The sequence below is a fragment of the Salarias fasciatus genome, chromosome 23 (assembly GCF_902148845.1).
Source record: "Salarias fasciatus chromosome 23, fSalaFa1.1, whole genome shotgun sequence".
Classification (NCBI taxonomy): Eukaryota; Metazoa; Chordata; class Actinopteri; order Blenniiformes; family Blenniidae; genus Salarias; species Salarias fasciatus.
The window spans coordinates 13,360,806-13,374,246 of NC_043766.1; the positions used below are offsets into that span (position 1 = coordinate 13,360,806).

Consider the following 13,441-nt stretch of genomic DNA (forward strand, 5'->3'; position numbering starts at 1 on the left):
ATTAACCAGCATGCCTAAAACAGGCTCTCTGCAGTGACTCAGATGGGGATTTCTCTTGAGACCAATGTGGCCATCGTCAATAATCCACTGGGAACTCAATGCCTAAGTTTTTGATATGATAAATGTATTTATTTCTGTCCACCAAAAAGGTGAGGAGTAGGCTAAGGTATGCATTTTGTCCTCGCTATATATTTATATTTGTGATGGTAGTCTTCTTTTATTAAAATATGACCATTGCTACTGCTGCTTTGACTTGCATCAGAAAAAAAGGTGACGTGATCATGGTGTAAATTAATAAGTCTGGTTTGTCCGCATGGTGTGCTAGTCTCATCACTATGCAACTCCATTCATACACACATCTTTCATCAGCCACAGCAGAACATGCTGCCTTTTGCTGCTGCGCACGTACGCAGCGTCTCAGTCTTGCTGAGGCCACCGAAACAAAACACAGCCTACTGGTCACGTTCCAATATGAGAAAAGCACTGTTTTTGTTCCCATGCTTTTTAACAAAATGGAATCTAAACATTTCGTTTAACTGCACCAGTATCTCTTTATATCATGTTTTAATAATATAACGCTCATTTAGCGCAATTTGCACCACTTTTGACGTAAGTTATGCTACGAATGGGCGCGTGGAACAATGGAGCCAAACTAAACGGTATCTTGCCCACCCATCCTTTTCTAGAAAACACGTGACGTTTCTAGGGTTGTTGACGCAGCCTTGTGGTGGGCGGAGCCTGATTGGAACATTTAAAACCACCCACGTCATTGCTCGCTACCATTGGCGCACCACCGATTAGACTTACCCTTCCACATCGACCGGAGCTGGCGGTTCATTAACACTGGAGCTATTAAATTAATAACGGGGTGAGTCCGTAAACTATCTTACAGACATGTCTGTTGTGAATGGCGAGATGTTTCTTTTGGGGCAGCCTCCATGTATATTAAATGTACCCCGTTACTGTCATACCTCGTGTGCTGTGATTGCTGCGGCTGCGGAGCTCGCGAACCATAGCTGGGAAGTTAGCATCACGGGCCGATGCCTTTTTTTCCCGATTGTTAACCTGTTAATAACGCAGCGACTTTTTGAACATTTGTCTCTCCGATTGCTGTGTCCTCGTAGTCCATTTGTCCACAGTTGACCTAAACAGTGAAGCTAAAGGTAGCCATGGGGGGTGGGGACTTTTCAAGCCTACTGTTTATTATTAATCTGTGATTCCGCTGCTCAGGGAAAACGTTTCGTCTTTGAACCTGATGGTGCTGTTGTGTGGTTTTAGTATGGATCGAGATCGAAGTAAAAACGTGTATTTAGAAACTCGATAGAGGGTTATTTATTGATGGAATTCGAAACCTGGTTCAAGACCTCATTGGACAGTTAGCTGGTCCTGACAAACCTGGACTGATAGTTCAACGAGAGAGACCTATTTAGAATTGTCTTCGTTGGTTTTTCGATAGAAATCTAAATCAGCAACTCTCAGTGAGAGTCTCTCTGCACTGCATAAAAAAACTCTAGTTTCTCTCATATGTTCTAGTTTGTTTATAACAGATCTGTTCGGATACATATGTGATGCTTGAGTCTGTATAGAGACATCGATTTTTCCCCATTATTCTTTAAGTTTTCAGTTCCAAAGTGATACTCTAGATGAGATTATTACAACTGAATTGTTTAACAACTTTTAAAGCTACCTAGACATCGGGGTCCTAGGCATTCAACTGACTGGCAATCCAAGCTAACTTCAGCTGTTAGTGCTTTTACTTCATCATGTTTTACTTTCTAATCACAAAATGTAGTATTTCTGCCCATACCTACCTGCTCATTTAAGGTTTTGAGAATTAAACACTGATTTACACCCAAATAATTTGATCTTTAATTCTGTGTTTGTATACAGGTCTCCCGTTTAAACTGCTGAGTTTATCTCAACTACCAGCACAGTGTGATCACTTGTGACACTCTCTGAAACGACTTTTTGTTTTGGAGAAGTCCATATTGACACCCCCCAAACTAAAAGCCACTGCTGCTGCTTATCACCCTCAAAATGGTTCAAAACAAGATCACAGAAGTCACTGGATTCCACTGCTCTTTCAAGGTGAGCCTGAACACATTGATGGGAGATGCACAGCTGCTTATCAGGTCTTTTGATGGTGGTGGGGTGGGTGGGTGGGGGGGTCTGTAATCAGAGTATGTCTGTCAGCATGCACAGAGTGACTTACCCTCGCTATATATAAACACATCTGTTGCTCTCCCACACCGAATAGCTGACAAATGTGCCATATGACTTGCCCACACGTGTATGTGTAGCTAAGAACTGCATCGTGTTAGCATGTGACTTTAGAAAGTAACAGAATTGCATCAGTCAATGTGGCACTGGCTTGTTATAAGTATGTGCCCATGCATTGTGCTAGGATTAATTTCATGATGTTTGTGAACTTTGACATGGTGTTCCTATCCTTTCCATCCATTGGCTGGGTTACTGTATCTTGCTATTTGTTTATAGGTACAGGAAGTAGGATAACCAATGCTGTTATCAGTTATGACGGGTCCTCTCAGCTTAATAGTTCACTTGTGAGATTTCATATCGTAACAACCTGATTTATTACTCCTTAGGGTCAGAATCCTTTCCAATCAGAGGACTTCACCAAAAATGGATCCAATCATCTCGATTCTTTTAATTTTGATTCCTCCTCAAGACATGGTGAGTGAGAGAAGGGTTTTGAAACCTGATGGCACTAATTTTCTTTCCAAGCTGTTTGATTTTTGCTTCACTAACTTATTGAAATGTAAATATGCTTTTATTTATTTATTTTTTTTCAGACATGCCCTCCAGCAAACCTATTGACATCCCTGATGCCAAGAAAAGAAACAAGAAGAAAAAGCGTTGTCGTGCAACTGATAGTTTTTCTGGACGATTTGAAGGTATGAGCTTTAATTTGTAATATGAGCTTTAATTTGTAATAGTGTTAAACCCCTTGACAAATTTGGAAGTATTTTTCTGACTTGCTGTTTTTGTTCCAGATGTCTACAGATTGCAGGAGGAGGTACTTGGTGAGGGTGCTTATGCCAGAGTGCAAACATGCATCAATCTCATCACCAATAAAGAATATGCTGTCAAGGTAAGAGATTCCTTAAACATTGAAAGTCCTGAATGTGTTATGTTGTTGTTTGTTTTGTTTCATTTTTTTTTCCTGTTTTCAAAAATGTGTGCTTTTCATTAAACTTCAGCTTTCTATTGTTGGTGTCAGCATGCTGTACACTGTTGTGCTACTGCTGCACTTTTTTTCAGTGTGCAGCACAAGCTGCTGTGAGCAGGCACATCCCCCTCACTGTTTTCACATTTGTCAGCCTATCAGAGAGCTGGGAGGCAGTTGACCACCCCTTTTCCTTACGCCCATTGCCTACAGAGGACGCTGTAGTGGGAACATTGTGTACTGCTAACTGTGCCAAAACAAAAAACCCAGAGAGAGGAAGGAGGGGCAGTGACGGAGGGTTGTGACCTGCGGTGTTTACACTGCTTTGTTCTTGCTTGATACAGTTAAACTTTTTTTTAATCTTCTTTTTCTTTTTACAAGTGGGATGTGATTACATACCTTAGACACTGCTGGAAGCTCATGGCCGTAGTGTACTGTAGATACATGAAATCTCAATTTTCAGCTTAATTTTGTCCAAACTTAAAATACTTTGGCAGGGCAGGGGCAAGCAGACTGCCCTGCTGAAATGTCTGTTGGGGTCTTTTACCTTAGGGTGGTTGAAAAGACCCCTTGGGACGTGACTTTCTGAGGAAGGAGGCGTTGATGCCGGTTGTTATTGGAGGTCTTTTGAGAGTTTGAGGGGCCTCAGTCTGCTCCTGCCAGATGTCCTGTCTCTCCCCTCCCCCTCCAGATATAGCCGGGTGGAGATGAGTTGCATGTGTGGGCTCCTTGTGTTGCAATTGCAGACACAGTCTTGTGTGGCATGTGCCTATCTGTGGGCTCTGAGGGAAAATCCTTATATTTAAAGTGATTATTTCACAATCCAGGGCTGATGTTTGAACCTGCAGAGCAGTTAAACAATACTTTTCTTTTTGCATGCTGTGGTTATGATTTTCATAAACGACCATAAATGTAGCTTTTTGAAGACAAGTGCCTGCCTTCCTGTAGGTCCTAATGAACCAATGAGTTTTACAGTCTCCCTATTTGAATGATTAAATCAAGATGTGAATTTTGTTTTGATCAAGAGAAACTGAGGTGACTGTGGCTATTTGTGCTGCTGAATTGGACTAGAACAGTACACGGGCTTTGGGCAGCACCGGGCCTCTCGTCTGCACACTAATCCTAGACACACTGCATCTCTGGCCCCTGTGGGTTTCAATAGCTGCCGTGATCCAGCTACCAGGAAGAAAAGTATGCACGGCCTCCAAATAAACAATAACTAACCATGGCTAGAAAATTCAAGCCTTTTGCTTCGGTGTCAGCAATCTATCTTTCTGTCTCTCTTGGCTGGGCATCGCGCAGCTGGTGGCCCCTCAGTGATGTAGTTCCAGACAGACTGAAGTTATTTTTAGAAAACATTTTCTATTATCGTAAACCGCCGTTTCAGATTGGCTCACGAGAGGTGAGGGAAACTTTTTTTTTTTTGGGGGGGGGACCACTCATGATTTAAATAGGGATCACCCTTAAAGGCTAAATATGAATTTTGCAAGGTTTTTTTTTTTTGTTTTTTTTTTTTTTTTTCTCAAATTCCCGGTGTATCCTTTTGGCAGGCTGTTCTGAAAGTAGGTTAGACCTATCTTTGTAACTGTGTCAAAGGGGGGCAAGAAGGAAAATGTGCATGTGGTCTGGAGAAGGCTGGTTAGAGATGCATTTTTCTGTATAGCCCAAAACTACAGGGGGCTTTTTGTGTGGCGCGCTATGAAGGGGACAGATGGCTCAAATATTTTAACTCGACAAGTAGACTCGGCCATTTCTTAGTGTCCTTTACACTTTTACTTTTGAAGACCTTGATACAGCTGTCTTATCTGTTCATTGGTGTATTTTTGGATGTGCCTCATCTGAAATGTTCTGTTCCAGATCATAGAGAAAAGACCGGGTCACAGCCGTAGCCGAGTCTTCCGGGAGGTTGAGATGCTCTACCAGTGCCAGGGACACAGGTAATGTTTCACTCTCGTGTCACACCACTTGATCATAGTACATTCAGTCTTGCCGACTGTTTAGCCTAGTTGGTGATGTCGTATTCAAAAACGTATTCAGTTATCATCCCCCATACTGCAGAACTGCTGTGTCATATGGATTTTGGCTGCTTCTCATTCCCCCTATTTCCCACCCACTTCTAATTCTGCAGCAATATCCTCGAGCTGGTTGAGTTCTTTGAAGAGGAAGACAAATTCTACCTTGTGTTCGAAAAACTCAGAGGAGGTCAGTAAAACTTTGTTTTGATGAATTCTGTAGCTCATACAGTTATGTGTGCAAGATACCATTCAGCGGATGCATTTTTTTTTTTTTTTTTTTTTGTCAATGGAGCTGATGTACTCTGTTTTCTTTTCACTATTAGGTTCAATCTTGGCACACATTCACAAGAGACAGCACTTCAGTGAGCAGGAAGCCAGTGTTGTCGTGCAGGACATTGCCAGCGCTTTAGATTTCCTGCACAACAAGGGTAAGACCACTCGCACACAGTACAAGTTACTTTAACTTGTTTCTTTGCCCTCAAGACACTGTAACCTACAGAACTTTTGCAGTACACTGGTATTCCTCTTTTTTTTGTCAAAGTTTAACTTTGTTTTTTAATCTTAACAAATTGGGTTTACTTTCATTCTCAGGAATGGCACATCGGGATCTGAAGCCTGAAAACATTCTCTGTAAAAGTGAGGACAAGGTAAGTTTACTGCAAATATGCTAACAGGAGTGGCTGGCTAAGCTGTGATATTATCTTAGCTAATGTCATGCTGCAGTGGTATGTGTATTTGTTTTAAAATAGACTGAATGTGTCCTGTTTTCTCTCAGATTTCCCCAGTCAAGATCTGTGACTTTGACTTGGGCAGCGGGATAAAGCTGAACAGTGACAGCTCCCCCATTTCCACCCCTGAACTTCTGACCCCTGTAAGTCCACATTCCCCTTGAAAATGTTTTATAAGCTGACGATTTTGGTATTTTGTTTGAATGTGATTGATGGAAACTGAATGTTTTTGGCATACGTGTGCATACATAATGTGAACAGTTTCAAAATGTAAACAAACTGTCTCCGTCAAGTTCGGTTGGGATGATGACCTATTGGGCAATCTCCTGGTGTTAGCTGAAGCACAGCTCAGTTAAGGGCTCTTACAAAATATGTTTTGGTACTTTTGCTTTCCTCCTCCCTCTCCCTATGGCATGGAGTGTTTCCTGGATGTACAAGTGGTGCATTACTTTATCAAGCAGAGATATCAGTAACACCGGGAAAGATATCAGTTGTTTTACTGTTAATGTCCTGTTACTTATCATGTGCAAATATTTAGGCACCTGAGTTTTGGGGTTACGATTGCTTAACTGTTCTACTGGCGTCACAACAAAGAGCTTGGATATTTGCAAATTGGGTAGAGTTGAGCGGGCCAGTTTTCTGTTCACATCAACTCAAATACTGCCTGCCTGCACTCTGCTGGTGAGCCTTAGAGATGGACCACAGCAGGTGAAGGATTGCAGTTTAGCCTGGAGAAATGTAAGTGGGAGGTTTTCAGCACTGGTAACTTGATCTTCCTTTTGCTGAAATAATAGCTGTAGAGCCCATCCCTCAACTTTCTGAATAGTTTTGAGGCCAAGCACTGTCATGTGTTAGTCTGCAGTCAGAATATCTTTAGCGTTGTTGTGCATGCAGTGTGGGTTACTTTTGATAGTAATATTTATACAGTTTGATATGTGTATGATAGCCTTGGAAAGTAATGATGCAGGGAAGACTATGATTTTTTTTTTTTTTTTTTCTTTTTATTCAAGGCTGCATGTGCTGTTACTATGAAGTTCCAAAGAAAGAAAAACACATGCGCTTCTGCTCATTTCCCTTTTTCACTGTGGTATGAAAGAAAAACATCCACCCACTCTCTCAGCTCAGTCCCCGCCCAACGGCCTCAACCACACTTGTGCTCGTCTGCTCTTTCTTTATGTTCTTCATACAATGGCCGTGCATAAGATTTGTTCTGGAAATTTTTGTCGTTTCCCTTACACCTAGCAACTGGGTTGTGATTGGCCCGACTTGTGGGAGGGGGAGGGGAACTGGGAGGTCCATACACTGCATTGTGCTCATGTGCTCCAGCTTGTTTTCTTGCTGTGATCGCAGGAACAGTGTTATCTGATTTTCATCTCACTATTGGCTCTTTTGCCCTGTCCTATAAGCCCTCCATTATGCACATTCCTGCAGTTGGTGTGTGTGTCTCATGCTTGTGATGTTTCTGGTTCTGATTGATGTGTTGATAGAGGTTTGACTACGTGCTCTTATACACATTCAATTTAAAGTGAAAGCACTCCTATGTGTAGTGCTGCAAGAGGAGGGGCCTGTCTTTCTAGGAAACGCTAACTTTAGCCTGTTGGTATCTCTGCACACGTGTCATTAAATGAAACACGCCGTTCAAATGTCGAGACATGTACGGAGTAGTTGGCAAGAGTTGAGAATTGCGACATGGCTGCACATGCAAGCAGCCAAGAAACTTGATTTGGGAAACTGCTTCTGTTACTTGTTCCTGTTGAGGTGTAGATGCACGTCCTCCGAGGAGACCCACTTCACCCAAATTAATTCTTATAATGCTGTGGTTTACAAACAGCGGCTGTGTCTGCGCATGTGCCACCGCTCATGTCAGTGTGGCCTGATTAGTCACATGGTCTCAGGAAAGCCCTGGGTTGTTATATGAAGAAATTCTGCAGCGACAGCAGCTGATTAGCAGCTATCTCCAACTTAAAGGAGTTTTATTGAGGTTGTTACTGATGCAGATTTACAAGGAGTTTTCAAAAGGAAGGGCACATTTGAGTGTCGATTTTATGGCTTGGTGTGTGACGTGCTTCCTGTCCTTTGCGCTTGCTTGGTTCATTCGAAAAAGATTTTACACCCTTGCTGATTGTGGTTTGATTTTGTTCTGGGCACCTTGACCTGTAAACACTCCTGTTGCTGTGCACTTAGTGCTTATGTAGCAGCTGCATTGGCCTAAATCCTGCCTGCAGTCTGTGTAAGCAGTTGCCCCAGACATGATGGTGCTGGAAAGATGGGGGTTGGGGGCTTTCTCCCACACAGAAGCAGCTTTGTCTGAGATGAGATTCCTGTGCAGCGAATATCATTACATAAGGATGAAGCAGGCTTGAGGCGGAGCTGGAGGCAGCTGGTATATGGTACTGGGACACAATAGATGCTTGCTGGTTATAAACATGACTCCACTGATAAAAGGAATAATGCTGAGCAGGATTGGTCATTATGAACAAAAACGTTAAAATATCATGCAATTAAATAACGGTTTCTGTTCCACAAATGACATAAAACTACCCAAAGACAGGATGCAAACAGGACATCCTTCAGAAATGTTATTCTACAAACCATACGTTCAATTCCACTTTGCAATGGAAAGATTGATCATGTGCCTTATAAAATTAAACATCACCCAACCTGTTTTTTTTTTCTTTCTGTTCCTACAGTATCAAAATATTTTTAAGTGTTTCCACATTATGTAATCAGCCTAGTCTCTTCTCTGTGGGATGGCCAATCCTCTTTCCCTGCTCACTGTTCAGCCCAATTTCTTTTAGCTGTACATAACAAAGTAGTGACAGGGCTGAGCCGAGCCTTGCCCTCAGCCTATTTTGCCTGAATGATCAAAGCAGTGAGTCACCACTGCTGCCTCTCTGCACTCACTGGCCTCATAACACCATGTTCCAACCCGGAGTCCTGAACAGATGGAGAAAATCTCCATGGTAGTTTCAAACTGTGCATGTGACGGTCACATAGACGGCCCCAGGAGTAGGCCCCGACTTAAACACGGCGTGTCTGCTGAAAGGAGGGGAAAAGATGCATCAAGAACTATTCTTTTGAATGAAGCACTCTTCTGCTAAAGTCAACTGCAGCGACGAGGAGGAACAAAGCAGAAAGTTAACAAAATTGTCTTTTCTGACTTGTCTTTTCAGTGTGGCTCAGCAGAGTACATGGCACCTGAGGTTGTTGAGGCCTTCAGTGAAGAGGCTACAATTTATGACAAGCGCTGTGACCTATGGAGCCTGGGAGTCATCCTCTACATAATGCTGAGTGGCTACCCTCCATTTGTTGGCCGCTGTGGCGGTGACTGTGGCTGGGAACTGGGTGAGCCCTGCCACACCTGCCAGGTAAACCTCACCCGTCTATTCTTCCTTGAATTTGAAGACATGAGATGTGACATTTACTGAAGACACAGAAGCAATGCTTAATGTAGCTGATGCCACCTTTTTCCCTTTTTCTTTTTCAAGAACACTTTATTTGAGAGTATCCAGGAAGGAAAATACGAGTTTCCAGAGAAAGACTGGGCTCACGTCTCCTCAAGTGCCAAAGACCTGATATCCAAACTACTGGTCAGGGATGCCAAAAATCGTCTGAGTGCCAGCCAGGTGCTGCAGCACCCATGGGTGCAGGGGGTAAGTTTGAAGTCATAAAGTCCCCGCTAAGTTGTTTTTGTGTTGACATGAGATGATTGTGTGTAATCAGGAAATGTCTTTATTATTCAGGGTGCCTCAGACACTTTGCCAACTTCCATCCTACATCAGAGGTAAGAAGACAGAGTTTCATATAATTAAATGAGTATCTTTTTACATGCACTTTTGACAACAATTTGAAACTTTTTTTTTCATCTATCAGAACCAGCAGTGCCAGGGATCTGACGTTCTTCGCAGACAAGGCCATGGCTGTGAACCGTCAGCTGGCTGAACAGGATGGAATGGAAGACCAGCAGCAACAGGAAGTCCAGTTTGTGACCAGCTCTGGCTCTTCTGTGCACCTTTCTCCTCCTTCCAACTCTAAGCTGGCCAGGCGCAGACAGCGAAGCGCCCAGCCAAAGGGTGGGCCTGTCTCTGCTGCAGAGCTTCGCCAGCTCTTGGCTCCTCTTGTCATTGTAGGGGACTGTGCCTGAAATTTGTTGACCCTGAATTCCGACCTCGTGTTAAGATTCAAGTCCAAATCCAAGACTGCCCTGAGGCTCTCTCTTGTTCTGACCCCTCTCTCTGGTTATAGTTGGCCTTTGTTTCTTTGTTATTCAGGCTTTCTTGATTACTTATGAGGGGAGATGCTGCTTGCGGCCACTTCCTCAAAATGCCTTCTGCCCTTCTGCAGCATTTCTGAAGCACATCAGCACGGGACTTGCATTATTGCAACCACAAATATGTGCATATCCAGGTTGGGGGCGGGCGGTCAGGGAGAGAGAGAGAAGTATTTTCTAAGTTATGTTTTGTTTTTTTTTTTTTGTTTTTTTTTTCCTCCAGTACAACAGAGTGTAGAAGAAATTGGAAGCATTTATTTTCAAAACAAAGCTCAGACACCAAAGGACAACCTGTTGTGCTGCTCCCACGTTACAACTTGATCCACTGTGAATTAAGTTATCTGGAATGTTCTCTTTGCCTGTATGTATTTGCATGATATGCTGGTCAGCAGATGCGTACAAGCTTATGCAATATGCCAAGATGAAGGCTGTTCCTGTCTTGAAGGGATTCAGTATATGAGGTTGGAAGGGCTGTAAGCCAATGCTGTCTGTGCCTGGTGCGGTCCATTATGTGGTCCATTATGTGGCTAGGGACTATTCAAAGGTTTGCTTTTCTTTTTTGTGATTGCAAACAATCCATGACATGTTCCCGAACTACAAATATTTTTTTATATATATATTTTTTTTTTTTTTCTACAGCTTGATTTATGCATCAATTTTATCTTTACATATTTTGTGAATAAAGGTTAAAATCCCTTGTCAGGAGTTTGAAAAGCACATTGTAATGTTCCTATTAAGACATACCCCCTCCAGATTTATTACAATATAAATTTTCATCAAAATTTGATTATAAAAATATTAATGATGAAAACATTCCAATGAAATTATTCTCCACAGAAGTTTTGCTGTAATAAGTTTACTTCATTTGTAACGTTTCAAAACTCCATTTCAATGTGCCACAATGATTTTATTTCATCCCCTTGTGTAGGTTTTTTTTTTTTTTTTTTTTTTTTTTTTTGATAAATATATATATGGTGATTTCCATGCAGGTGCTGTTCAGGTGAAACACCATATATTGTTTTGTGTATTATATAATGTATGTGTTTTTAGAGTAAGTTCAGAGTGTATGGGGTGAGAGTTTTGAGTTGATCTTAAGCGCACGTGCCCACTGAAGGTGAGGTTTATTTTTTTATCTCCAAGAGTTGGCAATAATTTTTTTTTTTTCATCAGATGAAATAAAACTTATTTTGAAGCTGAAAGGTAATAGACTGGTGATTAGGTTTCACAGGACTGTAGCCGTTTCACCAAAGAGTGTTCTAAGTCATGCTAATGGGATCTATGTGACAAGTGAGTGTCCTCAGACTGTTTCTGTCCTGTTGCCAGCTCTGGAGCAACGGTACACTGAAATTGTTATTGATCAACCATGTTAAAGCTGACGATAGGACACTGTAATAGTTCTTTAAAAAAAAAAAGGGTTTATGTCTTATAATAAGACTTACTTGAATTTGTGTATGCAGCTGTTTCTTCTCCATTTTGGAAAACTATATTGCTATCATTAATTTCAAAGCATTAAAAGCTGATCATGGCAATCGTGGGTTTCATGAAAATACCAATACAGTTCAGTATTTTGTCTTTATCTTCCTGTTTGAGCATCACACAAGTGAAGCCCCTACATTTTTATGGGGATGAATTAAAAAAAAAAAAAAAAAAAATGCGCACACTATGGCCATACTTGGTCAGAGTGAGTTTTTTTTTTCATTCAACCATTTCTACTCTGTCGAATGGTAAATGCTTTTTACTTAGGCATTGAGGAAGGGAGGGAGGGTGAAGTTTATCATTTATCCTCCATCTCCTGACTTTTGTATGGTATGTTCTTTTGAGGTTAGAAAAGTGTTAAATGTCACTCATTCATTCAAATGGGCAGTGTCAGCCTCACCATAATTTGAATGTAGCCCACAGGCAAAAGCATTTACAATCCAGCGACATTGAGCAAATGTTTTATAAATGGTTATTTTCATGGGAAAAAGTGGGAATCTTGTCTGTACTGATGAATCTATTGTCTATTTTCTCAGTTGAAATCAGACTTTTCATGCTGTCTGAACCACCCCAAGCGCATTTTGTTCATGCAGAGAAATTCAAACTGAATACATCTTTTAAAAAATGTTGATTTTTAAGTAAGCACTTTACTGTACCATGTGAATGATTGCAGTTCACGCAAAGCAACATTTGACTGTTGCTACAGAATTTTGTATTGTTTTTCTAATAAACCTTTAAACAAAAACACTTGTCTGACTGGTTATTGTGTGTGTGTGCGTGCTTTATTTTTCTTTTGCTCAAAGAAAGCGGTGGCTGCCAGGAAATCTTTCACTCATATCTTCCTGCTGCAGTATAGCACTAGTTTCATATTAACCAATCTTATCTTTTGGCCAAGGCTGAGACCTTTTCATCTGATTCGGTCCTGTAACTGTCTATCAGTTAGGCTCCCAGATATGCACGCTATGTCACTTTTGTCCTTGGCTGTTGGTAAATATGAGCTCAGCCTTCTCCTTGCACTGAAATGTGACGGTGGTTTCACCTTGCATTAGTCATGCTGGGCCTGACTGCGATGGCGTCCTACGCTGGCACACAGGCCTGGCCCGACAAGACTGATGCAACCTGCTGCAAGAGCCTCAGCTCCCTCATGATCGCCCCCCCTCCCGGAGACTTGATACTGACTTCTGCTGAATTAACGAAATACTGAGTGAGTTCAACAACTGTGCAAACTAAGACTAAGAAAGTGTGAAGAGAAATGAGAAGCTGAATCAACAATCACAACAGTGATAAACCAGACAGACACCAGAGCAGCAGTGGCTTCCTCAGCAGTCTCTGTCAAAGTTAACAGCTGTTACTGAAAAACAATAATAATCTACAGATATTAGCAACTCATATAATCAAGCTCTTTGTCTTAAGTGCTGTTTGTATTTGATAACTTATCATCAAGGGCTGCAAGCATTGATTATTCTTATCATTGGTTGATCGTTTTTGCAATATTTTGTTACACAAACCAATTGAAAGTTTTCTATACTGAGTATATCATCAAACGGCCGTTGTTTTTTTTTTATCTGGCCATTAGTCCATAAACATGAACTCCGCAAAGGTCCTGTGTAACAGTTGCAGGTATTTGTGTTTTCCTCATGATGGGGTCCCTGATTGGCTGGTAAAGAAGAGGGCTCATCAGGCAAGCAATGCAACAGTATAATGCCAATCAGCCCATTTAAAACCAATTTCTTCTTCCTTGCACAAATCTTGCTTAACACATTAT

General features: G+C 41.6%; 1 protein-coding gene across 1 annotated transcript; it reads left to right on the forward strand.

The window, feature by feature from the left end:
• Window positions 1-785: 785 nt before the first annotated feature.
• Window positions 786-11,888, forward strand: mknk2b (MAPK interacting serine/threonine kinase 2b). Its single transcript, XM_030083066.1, has 14 exons — window positions 786-868; window positions 1,891-2,088; window positions 2,607-2,694; window positions 2,814-2,915; window positions 3,015-3,112; window positions 5,045-5,124; window positions 5,316-5,389; window positions 5,526-5,630; window positions 5,794-5,849; window positions 5,978-6,073; window positions 9,104-9,298; window positions 9,419-9,583; window positions 9,674-9,714; window positions 9,804-11,888. The coding sequence occupies exons 2-14, from the start codon at window positions 2,038-2,040 to the stop codon at window positions 10,072-10,074; spliced, it is 1,422 nt and encodes a 473-aa protein (XP_029938926.1). The 5' UTR covers window positions 786-868; window positions 1,891-2,037; the 3' UTR covers window positions 10,075-11,888.
• Window positions 11,889-13,441: the final 1,553 nt, after the last annotated feature.

Excerpts from the sequence above, each read along its gene's own strand:
- mknk2b (XM_030083066.1), top strand. The coding sequence starts at position 2,038 with ATGGTTCAAAACAAGATCACAGAAGTCACTGGATTCCACTGCTCTTTC. Across the intron at positions 6,074-9,103 it reads CCCCTGAACTTCTGACCCCT|TGTGGCTCAGCAGAGTACAT; the intron begins GTAAGTCCACAT and ends TTGTCTTTTCAG. Across the intron at positions 9,299-9,418 it reads AGCCCTGCCACACCTGCCAG|AACACTTTATTTGAGAGTAT; the intron begins GTAAACCTCACC and ends TTCTTTTTCAAG.